General features: G+C 43.6%; 1 protein-coding gene and 1 long non-coding RNA gene across 4 annotated transcripts in view; both read right to left on the bottom strand.

Annotated features, from left to right (window-relative positions):
* The window catches only part of LOC140152459 (uncharacterized), a 92958-nt gene extending 79110 nt beyond the window's left edge, over nucleotides 1–13848 (bottom strand). For all 3 annotated transcript variants that reach the window (XM_072174776.1, XM_072174777.1, XM_072174778.1), the window contains exons 1-2: nucleotides 12010–13848; nucleotides 871–1156 (exon numbers count right to left, since the gene is read on the bottom strand). In XM_072174776.1, the coding sequence (XP_072030877.1) occupies nucleotides 871–1156; nucleotides 12010–13362 (1639 nt within the window). In that variant the 5' untranslated portion in view covers nucleotides 13363–13848. The remainder of the gene's footprint in view (nucleotides 1–870; nucleotides 1157–12009) is intronic.
* Nucleotides 13849–13850: 2 nt separating this feature from the next.
* The window catches only part of LOC140152461 (uncharacterized), a 31600-nt gene continuing 26317 nt past the window's right edge, over nucleotides 13851–19133 (bottom strand). Inside the window, exon 3 of the long non-coding RNA XR_011859023.1 lies at nucleotides 13851–13956. This is a non-coding gene — a long non-coding RNA (uncharacterized lncRNA). The remainder of the gene's footprint in view (nucleotides 13957–19133) is intronic.

The following is a 19133-nucleotide window of genomic DNA, read 5'->3' as shown; positions in this document are numbered from 1 at the left end:
TATAAATGCTAACAGGAACAACAACGGGGTTGAAATATATGTATAATGTATGTAAATAAAGATGTACATTTGAATTCCTTGTGCTTTAACCATGAATTGTTTTAGTTTTCAGTTTTAGTCAACAAAAGCTCATAAAGGTCTAGCATTAGTTTATTTGCTTGTAAATAGGTCACTGAACCTAGAAGAATCACTATGATCTATAACATGCTCATATATCAGTCTCAAGTTCTCTACCCCAATGCATGCAATAGAGTAATAGTTTCCAATGTGTTAGATACAAAACCTTTTAACTCTCCAATATGAGATTAACTGAACTATGCAAAGAGATTAGACCAAAGAGAGTACCAACTAAATATTGCCCTGTGTGTAGGTTTGTGCCATAAAATTTGTATTATATCATGAATTTCACAAAATCAAAATTATTTGATATCAGAAGGACATTACTCGTATTCAGCATGCAATTCTATATCTGATGTGCACTCAGGTCCCACAAAAATACTGTGCAAATGTTGCTATCCGATTCCTTAATTTATTGTATTAATGAAAATTGTTGTTTTGTTGTATTTCGTATCATTGTTTTGCATGAATGAAGGGATGATAACAATACTGCACTTTTCGCAAGGACTTGCTTCTCGAAAGTGCAATTGTTATTAACACTACATTTGTAAATGCCAGTACTTTTCCCTGAAAAGTGTTTGCTTTTCAGAGAAAAGAGAAAGACAGGTACGAATGGCATGTTATTGTAATCATCGCTCCATTTGTGGAAAATAATGGAGCGGTAAAACAATAGCGCAACATCATAGGTGTGTATTAATGGAGGTTGGCTCATAGTCTTATAAGGATACTAGTCAACTTATAGTAAGCCCTTACCTAAACCTAGGAAGAACTCCTTATAATACGCAGCACCATAGTCTACATGCTCTATAACTGGTCCTTTCCATCTAGGTACAAAAGCATCGCACCCTCCATATAATACGGCCCTGTGTTTATCCCTCGTCATAGCCCGGCTGTTGAGGATACTCATCCGTGCCGCACTAACACGAGGTTCCAATTCGCCACCCAGTTCATTGCAGAAAAACGGGCAACTGTGAAGGAGATCGTTGCTCTTGCCATCTCCACTGTCATCGTTGTTGTCTAATAGATTCTCCAAGCTTCCCTGTTAGCAATTGACAAAACAAATGATATAGATTTGAGCACAAATTTTCATATGTTAAATGTTACCCTTAAATATAAATCATCAAAATAACTTTGATTTGAGGTACCGTATTTGTTCCATTAACTGGCCATGGTGCTTAATAAAGTCATTTTGGGCGGGCCCTTATTTTTTACATTGTTCACATAATTGCATACATGTTTCGGACCATGATCCAGATTTGCATGGGCAGTTAATAATATCAGTTTGCTTGTTGTAGTCACTGGGTGGGCGCTTATTGGGAGATGAGCAGATGGAACGAATACAGTATTATGTACTTCATTATATGAAGCCTACCATTGTTTTCTACCTAACTTTGGGCAGTCTCACAGTGTGAGTTGATGGTTGATATTAAAATGATACAATTTATAGATAAATGAAACGATTTTGCAATCCTTAAATCTTGAACTCCCACACTGACATGCCCCTGACGCCACTGCAATTGCAAAGTTTTAAAATGTAGCTGTTACATACATATATTATTTATTCTTATTATTTATACTTTCTTTAAGCAGGGTAATCCCATCAATCTATACATATTTTTTCCCGTTGATAAGAACGGACAGTCTACTTTTGAAATAGACTTATAGATGTCTTGTGCCAGAGCTAGAGAAATTGAATATTTAAAGCAGATCTTGGGATGCAAAAAGCCAAAGAAAATTTGCATTCTAATCAATATGATAAATCAAGGAAAATTAAAGGAGGCAAATGCTGCAGAAAAATAGTTATTTTCAAATTAGTTTATAAAATAGTATGGGTAGCTGTAAAAAGAAAAAACAATAACATTACATTTGCAATAGTGACACAGTTTTTCAAGCAATTTTTGTAAGTTTTGATTATCTCTGTGCTCCAGTATCAAGTTACATTAGAAGCTACTGCTAAACAACCATCTTGAGGAGCAAACTTTTACTGCCTATAGCTAATGAAGAAAACATTCACATCATCACTTGCATATGCAGCTGCACCGCTCTACAATTCCATATTATTTCTATTTTTGTCTCACAATTTACCTAATGATAAAAGAGCAGCACAAGACCCTCAGCCGACGTTGTCGTCAGTCGCTGTTAGTTATTGCAAATGAAATTGAGCAACTTCATACAGCACCAGCCCCGGGAAAGAAACCGTATTATCACCAGCAGTATGTCATCACTAGTAAAAGAATCCTCCATATCAAGCCAAAATATGTCTACACAATTTTTATGATTAAGCTGCAAAATGTCATCTCTACCTTACCGTTATGTCTGTCTAAGTAAACGCCATTGGGAATCTCTGATGGATCATGATATAGCAATATATGTGCTAGTTGGTTGGTGGGCATATAGCCCAACCAACCAACTAGCACTTTACCACGTAGATATCTGAATTAGCTACTAACTGTAATGGCCGGCTCTGGTGTTGGTTAACCCAAGCTTGGTACACAGAAATAGAATATGGTATACCAATAAGACAACCGTACTATTTCTAGGTCAGCTTTATATAATAATGCTAAATATCCCCAGGGCCAAGGTCCTTTTGATAATTTTACAATTTTAAAAACACAATTTGAGGTTGGTCTTCTGTTTGTTATTTCATCAAAAACATCTTTGTTGATTTAATAATATTCCTTGGGTTTGTTGTTTTGATTTGGAACTAGCAGCAGGGAAGTACTTGGGTGTGAAAGTGACATAAAAGATAAAACTATTGAAAAAAAATATTAATAAAAATTAATAGTAGTGAATAGTAATTGGTCAAATTTAATTTGATGTCAGCTGGAATGCATGTAAAGTCTCCTGTATGGCGAAAGCAATACTGCAAAACAATGAAATTTATTTTATATTTAAATTTTAATTAATTACAAAAAATTGTATTTGCACAATTAAATTGCCTATGATTTTGTTTAAATTGCTAATAATTCTACAATAGGACTGAATGATATGGTACACAGCTGCAAGTCAATTCTGGATGCTAAAATGTGCTTTAAATCTGTACTATTGACAAATAATATTGATAAAGACGGTTGAGGTCACAATGAAGCAAAAACAAAATATTTTTTGTAAGGGCCTATAGATTTCTTCCCACAATATATATTTCTGACAATTCCAGGACATGTACTGCTGAATATTTTTACTACATGTATTAATCATTCACATTTTCTATGATTTAGAACATTTTAATGGAGCTGCAGCTTCAGATACTGTCTTGACATCATCAAAAGGATTTTTCTGCTTCTGCATCTAACAAAATATTATCTAAAGAAATATTTTTGTTTTACACTGACTTGCCATAAAGCATGAAAACCTGATGAAAACTTCCAGTATAAGCCAACATTTTCACGTACATATATTTTTGGCAAGCTTCCCTTAACATTTTCACGGGTTGATGATTTTGTAGTTGTAGATCTATTTCTAAGTAATTAAGCTTAGTAATGAAGTTTTATTATCGAGCACATTCGCGAGGTGTAGAATTTGCGGATCCATGTCAACCAGTAAAATGCGCAAAAATAAAACGACCATCAAAATCACAGCTTATACAGTATTCAGCATCTGAAATCTACAACTCATCTGACACAAGGCTTAAATCAATGGATTGTCAGCGACTGCTACTGTATTACATGTAGCAGTGAACATGATGAATACACCCACTGTGATTGCGACTACAAAAACCATCTGTTTAGCGTGAATTGGTGGTGACACATTGCTTAATAATAGTCCCAAACAGAAATGTTTGGTAGACTCATAACCGGTGCGATCTTACCTTTCCGATGTTGATTAAGATACTTCTTGCATCGATCCCGAGATGCGGAAAAACCAATAGTCATTTTGTCCCACATAAATGAATAAATAACAAAAACCCCGATCCCCGGTGGACTCACCCAAAAGGTGACGTCACACCATATGATCGCCCCTTATCCGACTTGGGATCCCCTACTCGGACCAAACTTGTAGGGGGTGGCGGGGTCGGGATAATCAACATCGAAAGGTAAGATCGCACCGTTATGAGTCTACCAAACATTTCTGTTTGGGACTAGACTCAGTACACCGGTCGATCTTACCGCTTCGATGTTGATTAAGATACTTCTTGCATCAACATCTGAAAGATCGATCTAGCAAGTAACCGGCGGATGGAGGTACAAGATTGGTCAGCATCTGATCAGGGATCGGGAGCGGGTAACGATGGTTTTCGCGAGGTCAGAAAATATTTTCCCCCAGCAAAAAAAAAAAAAAAAAAAAAAAAAAGACCACGCGATCACAGACATAAACCTCCTTACTTAATAAGTTTGGTGGTTAAGAATAGTGACACTGGTTCTTACCATGCTGAGTATTCTGTATAGTCTGAAAACCTGGTACCCGTACACCACCGTATTATGATCGCCCGAACAATGTCCCGGTAAACCTCCGCCCGTCTCTGATTACTAACGTAAGCGGAAGTATCGTAGAGAAGGGCGAAGGTGGCTTCGGGACACCGCCTGCTAGATCTCCTCAAGGGACAACCGAACGGTATACCCAAGATGATGAGATAGCTTCGTGTCGAGTGGGTCGTGGGACGCGAAACCTTCGCGATCCCTCGGACCCCACCAACACCTGGACCAGCCATTGCGACAGCGGCTGGACCGAAAGGCTCTGTAAGGGTGATGAATGCGGTCGTGAGTCCCTCGCAAGGCTTGTGTTCGGAAGAAATAGTGCTGCAGCGCCTTATCGGACACCCCAGCCTATCTTTGGCTTCAGCCGAACCTTGCCCAACCCTGGGGATTGGAGAGGGACGAATGTCGGTATGCACCGCGCCCGTTCGTAGTCACGAGAACAGAGCGCCGAAACAGTGTCGCTCCAGTGTTTGTGAACACGGAAGCTAACCTCGAGACCGTGTGCAACTCAGCACCGCCGTCCCGAAGCCAACGCCAAACCGGAAAGCCATCTTGAGAGTTACGTGTTTAAGCGTCGCTTTTGACGGAAGGTCAAAGGGTGACCCTTAAAGTAATCTAAGACTGTGTTGGGATCCCTTAGGAGGATCACTTTCCTTTTTGGTAGACACTCGTTGAACATACCGTCGAGGCGTAGACTAATAAGGTAACCATCGGCTATGATAGTCGACCCGTCTCGACACCTCGGTGAATGGAGAGGACAGCTGACTTATAGCTGGCCCCAGTGGCCCGCTGAAGTCTTGCTTGGAACTTTTCTGTCAGAAACTCCGGAACTAGCAGCACAGAGGCTCTAGCGGGAGAGCTATTTGTCTCATTGCACCAAGCGTAGTATGGAGCCAGACTCTGGCTATACGTGCACGGAGGGTAGACTTCCGTCTAGCCCGGCGATGAGAAAAACAGCTTCTGATGAAAAGTATCCCTCCGCTCGTGTTCCTGGTAAGGGCCATGCAGCTAACTGCAGGTGCTCTAGTGATAGACTGGGTACCTCCGCTCCGGGCATCCGGAGTAGATCTGGTACCTCGGGAGTGCCAGCGGCCTTGCCGCTAGCAGAATGACAATGCAGTCTTCCCACCCGATCTTGGCCACCACCCTCATGAGTAGTGAGATCGGAGGGACTGCATAAGCTGTCAGCCCTCCCCAGTCTATGGACAGAGCGTCCACGGTGAATGCTTGGGGGTCCGCGACCCTTGAGCAGTACACCGGCAGTGGATGATTGCGATGAGATGCGAACAGATCTTTCGAGGGGTGGTACATCCCTTGAAGATCGTCTGAGCGACCTCTGCGAACAAGGGACCATTCTGCTGGTCCCGACACCCTTCCTCGTGACAGATTGTGCGCGAGGATGCTGGTGACGCCAGCGATGTGTATCGCTCTCATCGTAATCTGCCTGAACTTGCACCACCCTATCAGGTGTCGTGCATGCAGGCTCAATCGTGGTGGCCCGGAGTCCCCTTGTCTGTTGGGGTAGGCTACCACGGTTGTGTTATCCGTCAGGACAACGGTATGTGATTCCACGATCACCTCCTCGTGGCGAGGAGGTTGATGTGAAACTCTGTCTCTATGGCCCCATAGGCCCGAGGCGGAGTCTCCGTGGATGTGGACCCCCAGCCCGTTTTGGCGCTATGGTCGTCACTACGTGACATACCGGGGTGCAGGAAACCTGACACCCTGGGTCAAATTGGGCTGATGGGTCCACCACCAGAGTTCCTCTCGCGCGATCTCCGACAACGGAACCGCGAGGGATATTGGGTGACGACTGGGCCTGCAAGCAGGCTAGAAGGTGTAGTTGGGTAAGCCTAACGTAGAAACGGCAGTACAGTACGAGGTCTACCATACTGGCCATTAGGCCTACCACCTTCATCCATGCCACAGCGGGTTTTGCCGAGACTCGGCCAAGAGTCAGGCACACCGCACCATGTTAAAATCACCCGCTCGGGTGAGAGCACCGCGAACCCCTCCGTGAGGGTGATCTGGGCCCCTACAAATAGTGGTGTCTGCGTCGGGACCACGCTGGACTTTTTGAGCTGATCAAAAATCCAGGGTCCCGCACCCTACGGACTATCAACCCCATGAGACCCGTAGTCTTCAGTGGAGTGCGTCCGTATATGAGCCAAACGTCCAGGTAGCAACTGATGTTGACACCCCTGTGCTTCAGATGCGCTGCCACCGCTCTGACCAAGAGTGTTAAACACCCTGGGAGAGATGGACAGGCGGATGGCGGTATCAAAACTGGTAATTTTGATCCTGTACCTAGAAGCGCAGATGCCTCCGATCTTGAGAGGCGATTGGCATATGCAGATAGGCGTCCGAGAGATCTAGCGATGCTGTTCCCATGCCCCTGATGGGGCAGGCTAGCACCGGGCGAGAGTCCCCATTCTGAACCTCTTGGGCCTGAAGAGCGTGTTCAACAGCCTACGGTTCGGATGGGGCTCCGTCGCCGTCTTCCTTGGAGCCAATGGCTCCAAGATCACCCGTAGAACGGGGGGGGGGGTAGACCGGGACAATCGCCCGCTTCGTGAGAAGCTGTGTGATCCCTGTCAGTAGTGCCCGGCGCTGGGGGCCGTCTGGCGGCACTACTGTGGACCTCTGAAATGTGCAGGCAGATGTGGGGAGACTGGGTTGCCAGTCTGTAACCCCCACTCACCACTGACCATACCCAGGCGCTCAAAGAGATGGTTTCCCACCTCTGGGTGAAAGCCATATAGCGGTCGATCCACTGGGAGATCCCCTGTGGAAAAACCGCTGAGCCCCCAGGAATGCTCTGCCTAGCTTCCCTTGGAAGGGCGCTTGCTCTTCTTCGGGGCTTGCCAGCTGTTCCTGTGCTACCCTTGCGCCTCCCAGAAATGGGTGCTGCAGAGGTAGTGGGCTCGGGTACTGTTGGTGGTGCACGGCCTGCTGAAGTCGGAGCTCCTACCCATGGTAAGGGCAGTTTCCGACCTCTTCAGAGTGCTCCCGTTGGTAGCTTCTTTGCACGGTCCTCCACCGTGGCGCAGAAGCATCCAAAGAGAAAAAGGACCCTGCCTTTCCATCGCGTTGAGCGATTGGAGTGGCAGGCCCCTCCCCGCTGAGTGGACACCCTATGGGCTAGGCCCATGGAGCTCTCGTTGAGGCTAGCTGTTAGCACCGCTAATAGGCTCACCTCAAGGGAAGAGCTCAGATGTTGTCTGGCGTGATACGCTTGGCGACATCTGGGTCCCTCTCGGATCCCCTCAGGTAGGTCCCGTGGTCCTCCAGCGTTACATCGCAGAGGAAGCGTGCAAGCAGCGCGTCATAGCTCTACTGAGCTCGACAGCCCTCGATATCTACCCGTGAGGTTTGCCGGGAATGAGAGTGCAGGCGTCCCCTGTGAGGAAGCAGCAGCTGAGCATCCTACTGAAAGGATCCCTGGTCCTCCTCCATGGACTCCCCTTAGGGGTGTCCGGAGGAAGATCAGTGCTGTTGCTCCCCTCGCGGGGCAGCGGGGAAGGAGATTGTAGTGATGTCACTACGGACTCAGCTTCCGACTCCTTTCCCTCGCCCACAGTATCCGTATCATGCTCCGATGATGACGGTAACTGAGGACGGGCATCTGAAAGCGGGTAAGAAGGCATAACCACTGTGTGGCTCGCCGACTACCTGCCAGCAGAAGAGGAGTACTCCGCAAGACCCTGAGGTATCCGCCATGGCACCACTGGGTCCGCATGCTCTCGCAGCCGTCGTCCTAGCGCTAGCCGCAGGGGGCCTACCCCGGTCAAGATCTGGGTTAGCCCCATGCCGGCTGGCCTGGTCAACAGCTGATGTTGGTACTGCGTGACCATCGCTGGCGACACTTGCCACGGTGCTGGCCGTGGAAGAAACACCCTGCGGCGGGTACCACGGGGCATACCCAGCCGGCAGCTGACCCTGAAAGGATCCGCCACCAGGGTAACCCCATGGTACTGCAGTACCAGCACCGCCTCCCCTTGTTGCCACAGAGACTGTGGCGACTAAAGCGGTGCTGCGGTACCGGTGCGGTATCAGCGTGGGTACCCGTGAGGGTTCCCAACTGTGGACCGCTGTACCCTCGCCACACTACGTTCCCTGTTTGGGGGATCAAGCTGTGTGCTGGCGTGGTACCGGCGCGGTACTAGCATGGGTACCCGTGAGGGTTCCCGGTTGTGTACCGCTGTATGCGTGGTTCCAGCGTAGGTGCCCGTGCGGGCTCCGGCTGTGTACCACTGTACCCATGCCTCACTGCGTTCCCCGCAAGGGGATCAAGCCGTGTGTATGGGTACCCTTCTACCGGCTGTCCCTTGGCTAGAGGGAGCTTGCCTAGTACCACGGGTAGCTGAGCGTGCATACCCCGATCAATCACCTCGCCACCTGAATAGGCAGCGTCAATCAATGGAGCTATGCCCTGTTGATTTGACAGTGATCGATCAAGAGAGGGTAATTGACCCATTGACGGTAATGGATCACCCACGCTCCGCTGGCTCTCGAGGACATAAGTGGGTTGTTGATCAGCTAGGCTGTTCAAGCTACTTACTGTACCCTCTAGAGCTTCGCCCAAGGTCGCTGTGTGTGGCGGACCACTCACGGCAGCTATGGGCGGGTGCATAGCGGCTACCACTGAAGTCAAGCCGTGGCTCGTCTTTGTAGCTGCCACCGAATGCACCTGGGTCGCTGTCCCGTGAGAGACTGCGAGCCCAACCCCTGAATAATCGCCAGCCAGTCCCTGTGGACAGCCAGCAGCTATTCTAGGGCCCAGGGTATCACTCGGCGGTCCCGCCATGGAACGCTGCCGTGTGACAACCCCAGTTGGTTCTGCTAAGACTACACCCACAGCGTTAGCAGCGGTATCGTCTCTGCTGAACCCATGCATGCTAGGGTTCAACCCAGGCAAGCCCGGGTACCCTTGCATGCTGCCCGTCGCTGGCTACTACTGTGGCTGTTTGAGCCCGTAGATATGCCTGCAACAGGCGGGTGTCCTCCTGCTAAAAACCCGTGAGGATTTTCGCTAGAGGACTGGTATCCTCCTGCTACAAAACCCGCTAGGGTTTTTAAGCTGGTGGTTACCGCTCTGCTGCCTGCTACTTTGCTCCGGCGTATAGTCAGTGCTTTCGCTGGCTGCTGAGCCTTTGGGCCTTCTTAGCAGTCCCGAAGGAACCGCCTGCTTGTCCGGGGACCGGAGCCCCTTAAGCAGACCTGCCATGACCCATAGGGGCTGTCACAGCAGAATCTACCGTATCGACTGGTATCCTCCTGCTGCAAAACCCGCTAGGGTTTTCGCTGGTGGTTACCGCTCTGCTGCCTGCTACTTTGCTCCGGCGTATAGTCAGTGCTTTTCGCTGGCTGCTGAGCCTTTGGGCGCTTAGCAGTCCCGAAGGAACCGCCTGCTTGTCCGGGACCGGAGCCCCTTAAGCAGACCTGCCATGACCCATAGGGGCTGTCACAGCAGAATCCACCGTGTCGACCTTACCAGTGCCCTTGGTAGATTTCTTCTTCGTCTTATGGCGATGGCGGAGCCTATCCCAATCGTCAAGCTGGAACTCGGAGAGTCCTAAGCAAAAGAAAGACATCTAGAAGATCGTGAGCACTCCCTGTGGGTGAAACAGAGCGGGTGTGGGTCCCGCTCCGTCACCAGGGAAGGGCAAGCCCGACAGGGCCGAGCGAAGCGAGGAGAAAGGGAGGGGGGCACTACCCCCCAACACGCGACTCAAGCCCAGTAAGCAAACCTGAGCACGGAGGCTGGTCGCTAACGTTAGTGGTAAAGTAAGGACTGGCTAACTTTATTACTAAAATGTCAGGCGGGTCCCTACCAATCCCCACCGTATGAATATCTGATTAACTTTCGTCTTTATTGGACGGTAATGAAGACATAACGATAGAGTAATCACCCTAACATAGCAACAATAACCTACCGTACATGAAATACAATGTGTATGTACAAACATCTATTGTAACTTACAGGCTGCAATGGTTGTTTTACGTGGGAAACAAAATGAATGGCGTCAACGAGCGGCCATTTTGAATTGCTCGTGTGTCCCGTATACAAACGGAGGCACGATATGTAGCTAAGTTTTGGATCGTTTTTTGTTTTCTTTTTCTGTCAGAAAATGCCGTCAAAACTATCCTCAGCCGAACAATACCGGTTTGGTTTTACCTAAGGTGTGAAACTACAACCGTATATCTCGCCTTAGGTCGAGAAATTGATACACAGTGCTATGAACAATCGATAGGCACGCGTCTGTGTCAGTCGGAGACCAAGGAGGATAAGGATTTATCATATGGTGTGGCGTCACCTTTTGGGTGAGTCCACCGGGGATCGGGGGTTTTGTTATTTATTCATTTATGTGGGACAAAATGACTATTGGTTTTCCGCATCTCGGGATCGATGCAAGAAGTATCTTAATCAACATCGGAAGCGGTAAGATCGACCGTGTACTGAGTCTAACCTTTTTGTTGCAATTACGGTCATTTACTCCAAGCTGGTGCTGACTGTGAAATGAATCAAACCATAGATATGGGCTATGGTCAAACCGTCATAATAATTGCATAGCTGCTTATGAACCATGATTGGAATAAATACTGCATACTCAATTTGATATTATCACAGGTACGATATGATTCATGTAGGATTGGATACCATGCATACCGTCAACCTGTTTGAGATATAAATTTCCTATTTTCAAATAGTTTTCTATATTCATTTATGGAATTTATTTGGCGAATATACACATGGAACTTTTTCAAAGGAAACCACTCAATATATATACAAAATTGTTTGCAAGCTGAAATTTACGTTCAGATTTCTTTCTTCCAATGAATTAAATGTGATTCTCCTAATTTTATACATGTATACAAGCTGTATCAAAAAGATTAGTACATGTACGCATCACTTCTCAATAATTATATTAAAAGAGTGATCACCTGAAAAAGCAAGATTTAATCCACTATAAACTATGTTGGCATGAAGGCTGGTATTATTGTCAAATGTCTTGCAACAGCAAAACACTGTAGTAAAATTAAACCCAAAATGCAACATTAACAGAATGATGTATTGAAAATTGCGGACTATATTTATTATACTGGCCTTTATGTTGTGTGATGAAATGTCCTTGAGCAACCAATTCTGGTTCATATTTTGTGTGAACCTAATGTTACATTCGGAAGGTGGCAAAGTAATCTGGGACACCCAATTTCCTAATTATGTGCGATGTATCAAGCGTGAATGCAGACGTGATAAACAATCATGATACAAGACAGTTGACCCATTGGTCATCATGAGAGTCGAACATGTACAAGGTCGGGACTTCGCCTTTTCTAAGCACTCGATGATTCCCATCGCGTACCCGAAACTCTGAACAATTAGGACTTGAATTTACTTGAATCCCATCAATAAATATTGGAAAATGTTACGTACCAAACATTTGTAATACAGATCACAATCAATTGCACTCACCTCTGGTGTATTAGAATTGACTCTGGATGCAGCTGAAGCACCTGTAGCAGTATTCCTCTTCCGCTCAAGAGAATCCTTATTTTTAACAACATCCTCGATATCAAATCCCATACTTTGCACATCAAAATGTTGCATGGCACGTTTACGAGTTCTTTCTTCCATTCGTAATGCTAACTGATCATCGTCCATGGTAAGACTCCTGGATCTAGGTTCACTCTTTTGTTTTTTACTCAGCCGCCTCAAGAACCCAGATTCTTGAGGGTTTGATTTCGATCGATTCTTCTTTTCACGTTTACTGCGATTTTTGCGTTGCAATCTGGGACTCCCAAATCCATCATCAGAGTCCTGGTTGGACATAGTACTGTCACGTTTTTGAGGTTCTTCCCTCTGTGATGGCTCTTCAGCTTTAGGTTTTGGTGTGGCACTTGCAGCTTTGGATAAAGGCACTTTTCCTTGCAGAAGTTTGTTAAACTGGGGTGGGGCTGGGCTTCGTTGATCAGTTTCAGCACTGAAATCCTGCAGCATCTGAAAAAAGCTCTCCCCACCCACACTATGTACATCAATAGATGATGTGCTACCATAGTTACGATGCTGATCAAGAGTACCGCGAGTTCTCTCGTTGTATGCAATCACTTCATTCAAAGTTGAATTACTATTGCTTCTACGCATATTTTTATCTCCACCTCTTTCAAAATACTTCAAATTATCAGTGGTGAGTGCCACTGGTTTTCTATTGCCACTCTTGCCAAGATCTACAGCTGGCATAAAATAATGATGGTCAGGACTCGTATTATGCCTTCTATGTGGCGTGCTGCCACTCCTGGTTCTCCTGTCCTCAGGCATGTCTTCGTTCCAATATCTACTTGCCTGATCACGAGTTTTAAGTGACACTTTGGTAGCAGTACTAGATCTTGATTCATGTGTTATTGGTTTAGCCTCAGTAGGCCTTTCGTATTCTCCCCTATCTGGATACTGATCCTCTGTATATTCCAAATTAACAGGGGTGGCACGATACTGCCCTGATGGCAGCTCATTCATGTCTGTATTTCCTACTGTGTGACTACGATGTGATCCCCTATATCCACTCTGATCAATGACTCCGTCCGGCAAAGCACCTATATGTTGTTGCTTAGTAATAGCATTACCCTGTTGATGTGTTCTACTCTCATTTCCATGTGAGTTCAATCTTTGTCTATAATAAACCTCCCCGTTAGGCGATGTGTGTCCGTTCTGTACCACTTGGGTGTGATAATACTCTGCCATCTGCGCAGCACTCTGGCGCGCATTCTCTAATAGATGAGATGATGACGGAGTTGTGTGTTGTATATAGGCCTTCCTTCCTTGTGTGGCCATACTATGCTTGTACACACATATACACCAACCAACCAAACCTAGAGTTCAGGAAATGCAAATGTCACCTCCTTCCTGTCTCAATTCTACTTTTGTTCCGGCCTCAGTTTGGCTTCCTCTGCACAAATACAGGGCTACACCGCAAATCCAGGTCTGCTCTACTATCTCTTGTCTAGCATATCTCAATATTATGCAATAATAATTTTCACTGGAAGAATTTTGTTTTATATATTCCAAGTTCACTCCATGATAGCAAAGAATTCAGCTGCATGGTAAAAGGAAAATATCCACAATCCTTTGTGAGCTACATTTTGACACTGCTGGTGTCTGGGAAACTAGAACCAGAATTATCTGCTAATAGATCTTCAATACTTTATAAATCACATTTCAACATGTCCTAGCTAGTCTTTCCATATGAGCAATATCATGAGTTCTTAGGAGTAATCCATTGTCAGAGTTCTCACACAAAATGTCTGCAGAAGAATGTTACATGCTGATTTCACAGGTTGCTAGGTTTTCATGTTGTCTGCAAGGTGTCATACATTTCACAAGGTGGATCCGATCACGTGTCACTTGTGTCATAGCATTGCATTCAACCTGAAAGATAGAAAAACACAAACAGATCACCATTAGTTAAAATTGCCATATAAACAGATACATGACATATTATTATTAAAGGATTCTGTTGCATATAACCTATCATACTGAGGTTTCCAAAATGAATTTAGGTTCGATAGAAACTGTATCAGTACATATGACACTTATTTTCATCAACAAGTACACAAGGAAACAAGCACAAACAAGCTGAAAACAAAGACAAGTTTGTCAAAGACATCATCAACATGGCAATTTAGCTTATCAATCCTGAGCTGGTTTGTTTTGTTTTACACTTCGTCCCCAACCATGAATGATATACAAACATGGCCGAGTCCACATTCTCCAGTAAAACCCCTTGTTAACGAGTTCAAACTCACAGATAGATCAGTAAAGTGCAGGATGACACCTTACAGTGAGTAACAAATTATAGGCGGGTGGGGGAAAGTACACCCAAGCCTGTTACTTCCTCACAGGTGAAAAACATTATGGCAGCAGTCATCTATATGTACTGTCAGAGCTAAAGTACAATCTTATTCAACATTCATACATTCAATTGTACACCCAAACCCACCCTTTATACACCTCACGTTGCAGATTCCCTATAACAGGCTAATCCGTTACAGGGTGCAAGCTCCCATTAACACCAAGTGGTAACTGACCTTTTGCGGTTGACATTAACATGCAGAGCGCGGATTCCATTCAGTGAACACAAATCATTAGTGCGCTGGTGGCTCAGTCAATCTCATATTAAAGACTATGCATTTATACATAACAAACAAGCAAGACCAATTAGTGCTCAGAACACAGGTATGATTTCAATTCAATCACTATCAATATATCGCCTTTGGGGTATTTTGTAATCCTTGTACTCATAAACAACATACAAGCAGTACCAAGTGCAGGCTAGGACAAGTGTAAATCTTACAGTGACATGATCCGAATCGCTGTCCAACACCAATTAGTTATTAGTCTGTTTATTATCTGACACAGGTAGAGCAAAGTGATTTTACAATCAGGAAACAATTGTCCATAAAACTTCACACTTCAATTTCCAAGTGTACCGTAACCTAGCAAGAACTTGTTCTCACTTTTCAATCCAACACTAGTTTTGTTATTGAAGACTAACAGTGGTGTCACAGAACACCGTTGGTATAATAAAAGAAACGAACACCAGTTATTTTCACCTAGGTGAGCTTAGGTTGGACCTTGTTGAAATTCACACCTTGTTTGCTCACATAGCAATCCCAATACACTGTCTTTTCTAAGGTACAATGCCGAGGTGAAAGTGTTGGAGAGAGAGAAAAGGTGAGAATTATTCATCTTTTGTGTTCACAACTGCGGTAGAACGTTTACAATGAAATTCGTTTCTGGAATGGCGTAACGAAATCCTTGGCTGTATGTGCATGTTTTGATGAAAAGTACAGATTAGTCATCAGCCTGGTCATCAATTTGATTTTGAAGGTTATTAATTATATTATATTGCTTACACAGTCTGTAGGTTGTCAATCTACTCTGCCGCCCATAGCATGCAATAATATCTTTCACTTTTTAAATAAATAAATAAATAAAATGGGAGTCATGAGATTGTGTTTATTGGCACTGCAATATTTAACACTTGCCTTTTTTTATTCTTCTTTTTTTTCCCCAGAATTAGTCCAAATGAGGTTTACCAGGCACGAGAATACATTTCCGTGATACAAAAAAGCAGGAAACTTCTTGAAGCAAGAAAAACCACATAAAATTTGGCAAAAATGCTCCAAAATGGGCTAAAAATAAATAAAAAGACAGCAGCTTGGGCACATAGGAAAATTTTCATGCCTGAAATAGGCTAATATAACCATCCTACCCTTTCCTGCAATGCAATGATATTTTTCTAGAAAATGATTTTGAGGTCACTGCTGATAATTATGTACATCACTGAATACTTCTCCTGACCTGAATAAACAAAACAGATAACCAGTCTTCTCCATACACTCAGGATGCACAATGCAAATAAACTAGCTCTCTTCTTTGATATATGAATAAATAAATGTGAATGCATTAAGGGGGTACTACACCCCTCGATAAATTTGTGTCTATTTTTGCATTTTTCTCAAAAACTAATAACACAGTGGTAACAAAAGTTATGTATATTGTAGGGACAAGGAATCCAATTACTACACTGGAATTTCAGTGACCCAAGGCAAGCGGTTTGATAAGAAATAAGGTACCGCTAGGATGTACCTCGTTTCCTATCATATATACTGAACCGCTTGTCTTGAGTCACTGAAATTTCAGTGAAGTAATTGGATTCCTTGCCCCAATAATATACATAACCTTTGTTACCACTGTGTTATTATTTTTTGAGAAAAATGCAAAAATTGTCATAAATTTACCACATGGGTGTAGTACCCCCTTAAGTGGCAAACCTATGTTTTGAATCTACAGCTGATATTACTGTGTATTGATTCAAAGCTAGCATGGCAATGCAGCTATACAATTTATCTCCAGTAATACTAAACTGGTCATATACTTGAGTAGGCATCTGAGTAACACCCATTCCGATCATTTCTAATGCGTGCGTTTAATGTAGACAGGTTTTACGCGCTAATCTGAAAAGTGCAGTGCTTTAATTTTAGACAGCATCGATAAATCTTATGTCCATTTCAATTTCAAGCTTGCCATAGTTTATAAATTAAGAGTGGCAAGCATGCTTGTAAAGAAGCGGCAAAACTAGTGATCTGCGTCGAATGCAACTGCATGAATGGGCAGTGAGCAGTAAAGTATGTCTGTGCTAAAATAATTCACAAAGTGTAAACACATCGTAGAATGCTGTATCCAGCAGCATCAGGCCAATGATAAAGTACCGGTATATAAATTTGTGAACGACTCCAAAAAACTGATATTTTTACATCCCTGCACAATTTTGAACTTACAGTTAGTAAAACCTTCCCTGAAAACGACTTCAATGTCTGCTAATACAGTATGTTTTTCATGCTGGCATGTCAAGTCAATGCTTTCTGACAATAGAATTATCACTAGTCAGAAGGGTCAGCGTAAATTTCTGTTTGAATACGCTTTATTTTCTCACGGTCTTGTCACTGTAAAATGCAACAATATGCAAGTAATAATTGGTAAGAATAGACCACAGTCGATGACACAAATAACGACATGTATACAAATCAATTTCAGCATCCATTAAAATTGTCTATTATGAGAAAATAAAAATATAAATGGTGTATCGTGTAAACACTGTCTGTACTTTATTTTGACTTAAATGCAATAAATATTAAATATCTAACTGGTTGCAACTGTAATTTGTGAATTTTTCTTTAATTCAAAAAGTCAAAGAACCATGATCAAGTACTAACATTCATACTAGCCTATCTACTTCAAGTATGACAACAGATCTCATATTCAACATTAAAATGCTTGCACGTACGTCCGCCCATACAGGGGTTTGTTTTATCACCTAATCCTAAAGTGGAAGGTTTCTGTAAATTTATTCAGGCATTTAATGGAATTTAGTTAAAAAATCCATTGAAAAGGGAGTGCTTATGTTACTCACAAACTTCAGTAGGGGTGCTTATTAGGGGAGGGGCACTACGGTAATTAGGAAAGTGAGTAACAATAAAATCAATGAAAGCCAAACCTGGTATTTATCATTTTAAAATGGTAAAATGATACTATAACAGCCAAATAGTTTTGAGGAACAAATCTTTTGAAGAAACCACTCCTAAATAAGAATGATTTTTTGTAAGAACGATCGCAATTTCATTAAAAAACAACAGGAACAAGAAACATTTGCAGGTATGACACTCTCCCAATTTGCTGTCACTCACAAAAGTTGTGAAAGTTTTACGCATTGAAAAATCATTCTGTTCATCTTTGCAGTAGGTCTCCTCCTACCTGGTAAACTGTGAATATGTCAAACAGCAAAAAGATCAAGAGCAATTGTTAGTTGCAATGGACCAATACACCTTTGCCATGAACCCTACTTAGATTGGCTTCTCACAGAACATAAACATTTTGCTACAGTTCAATTCCCCTTCAGCAATATTCTTTCATCGCATACTCGCAAAGAGAGAACTTTTTTCCATTGGAAACTTTTTGTTTAAACCATGGGAGACTTAACTTAAGTGAACAGCTCTCACATACCTTTATTATGTAGGTGGATCTCAACTACCCACATAGACTATAACAAGTGAAATGGGTCATCGTGGGTGTCAACAGAGTTGGTCTGGTGATCACATCAGACAAAGAAATAGTTAGAATGGAACCTGTTGTAACTTGTTACATAATAATTGCTAAACAATGACCTGCAAGGATAACAGGTCTGTAATTGAATCAACAAAGTAATTAATGTCATTCCTACCTTCCTGCTTCCCTCTATCCATACCCCAGCTTTGCTTCTAAACCTGGCCAAGCCAAGGTACAGGTTCGGTCGCAATGTCCCACAAATTGTGAGGGCACAACACAAACAACAAGCATGTAGTTTAAGCCGAAAATCCTCAGATCTCTGTATCAACAATTCAGCTAGTAATATAGGCCCTACTGGCTTTACATTGCTACATGATTGGTGGTGCTTTTGCTATGCCTCAAACTATTCTTCTCACTACCATATAGGCCAACATTGTATGATGCCCATACCTAGTAAATCAGCCTTACAAATGACAACATTTCCATTATTTCTGACTAAAATTTGCTGCATTTCTAAGCTTATAGCACATTTGACATTGTACATGTAGCAGTAGACTGACACATTGTAGCCTACAGACCTACATGTACAAAATCTGAACAGTGACACTAGGATACAAAACTTTACAATGCCAGAAACAGTGGCAAGTGTACAATTCTGTTTGGAATTTGCTTCAACATTCCATTTGACACAATTCACCTCATTCTATGGTTCATCACGGTTGACAATAGCAAATTGGGTTCAACAGATCTATTGACCCCAAAGGTCATGACCTCACAGTCTACACTCAGTTGCTCACCCATTAAACTTCCACAGCTCTGCTACTGCATGTACTAGCTATGCCTCCCTCTTGCCCTCTTGGCAGATAGGCAAGTGTCAAGTTCAATGGTGGTATATAAACACAGGTGTCCATGGCATCTCCCATGATGACTGAGATCATAGAATAAATCCTAGTTCATGTCTGAACCCAAAACAAAAATGAGCACATCACAGCTTCCAA

This window comes from Amphiura filiformis, chromosome 5, assembly GCF_039555335.1.
Source record: "Amphiura filiformis chromosome 5, Afil_fr2py, whole genome shotgun sequence".
Taxonomy (NCBI): Eukaryota; Metazoa; Echinodermata; class Ophiuroidea; order Amphilepidida; family Amphiuridae; genus Amphiura; species Amphiura filiformis.
Note: the sequence above shows the minus strand (reverse complement) of the source record. Positions and strands in the feature narration are given on the sequence as shown.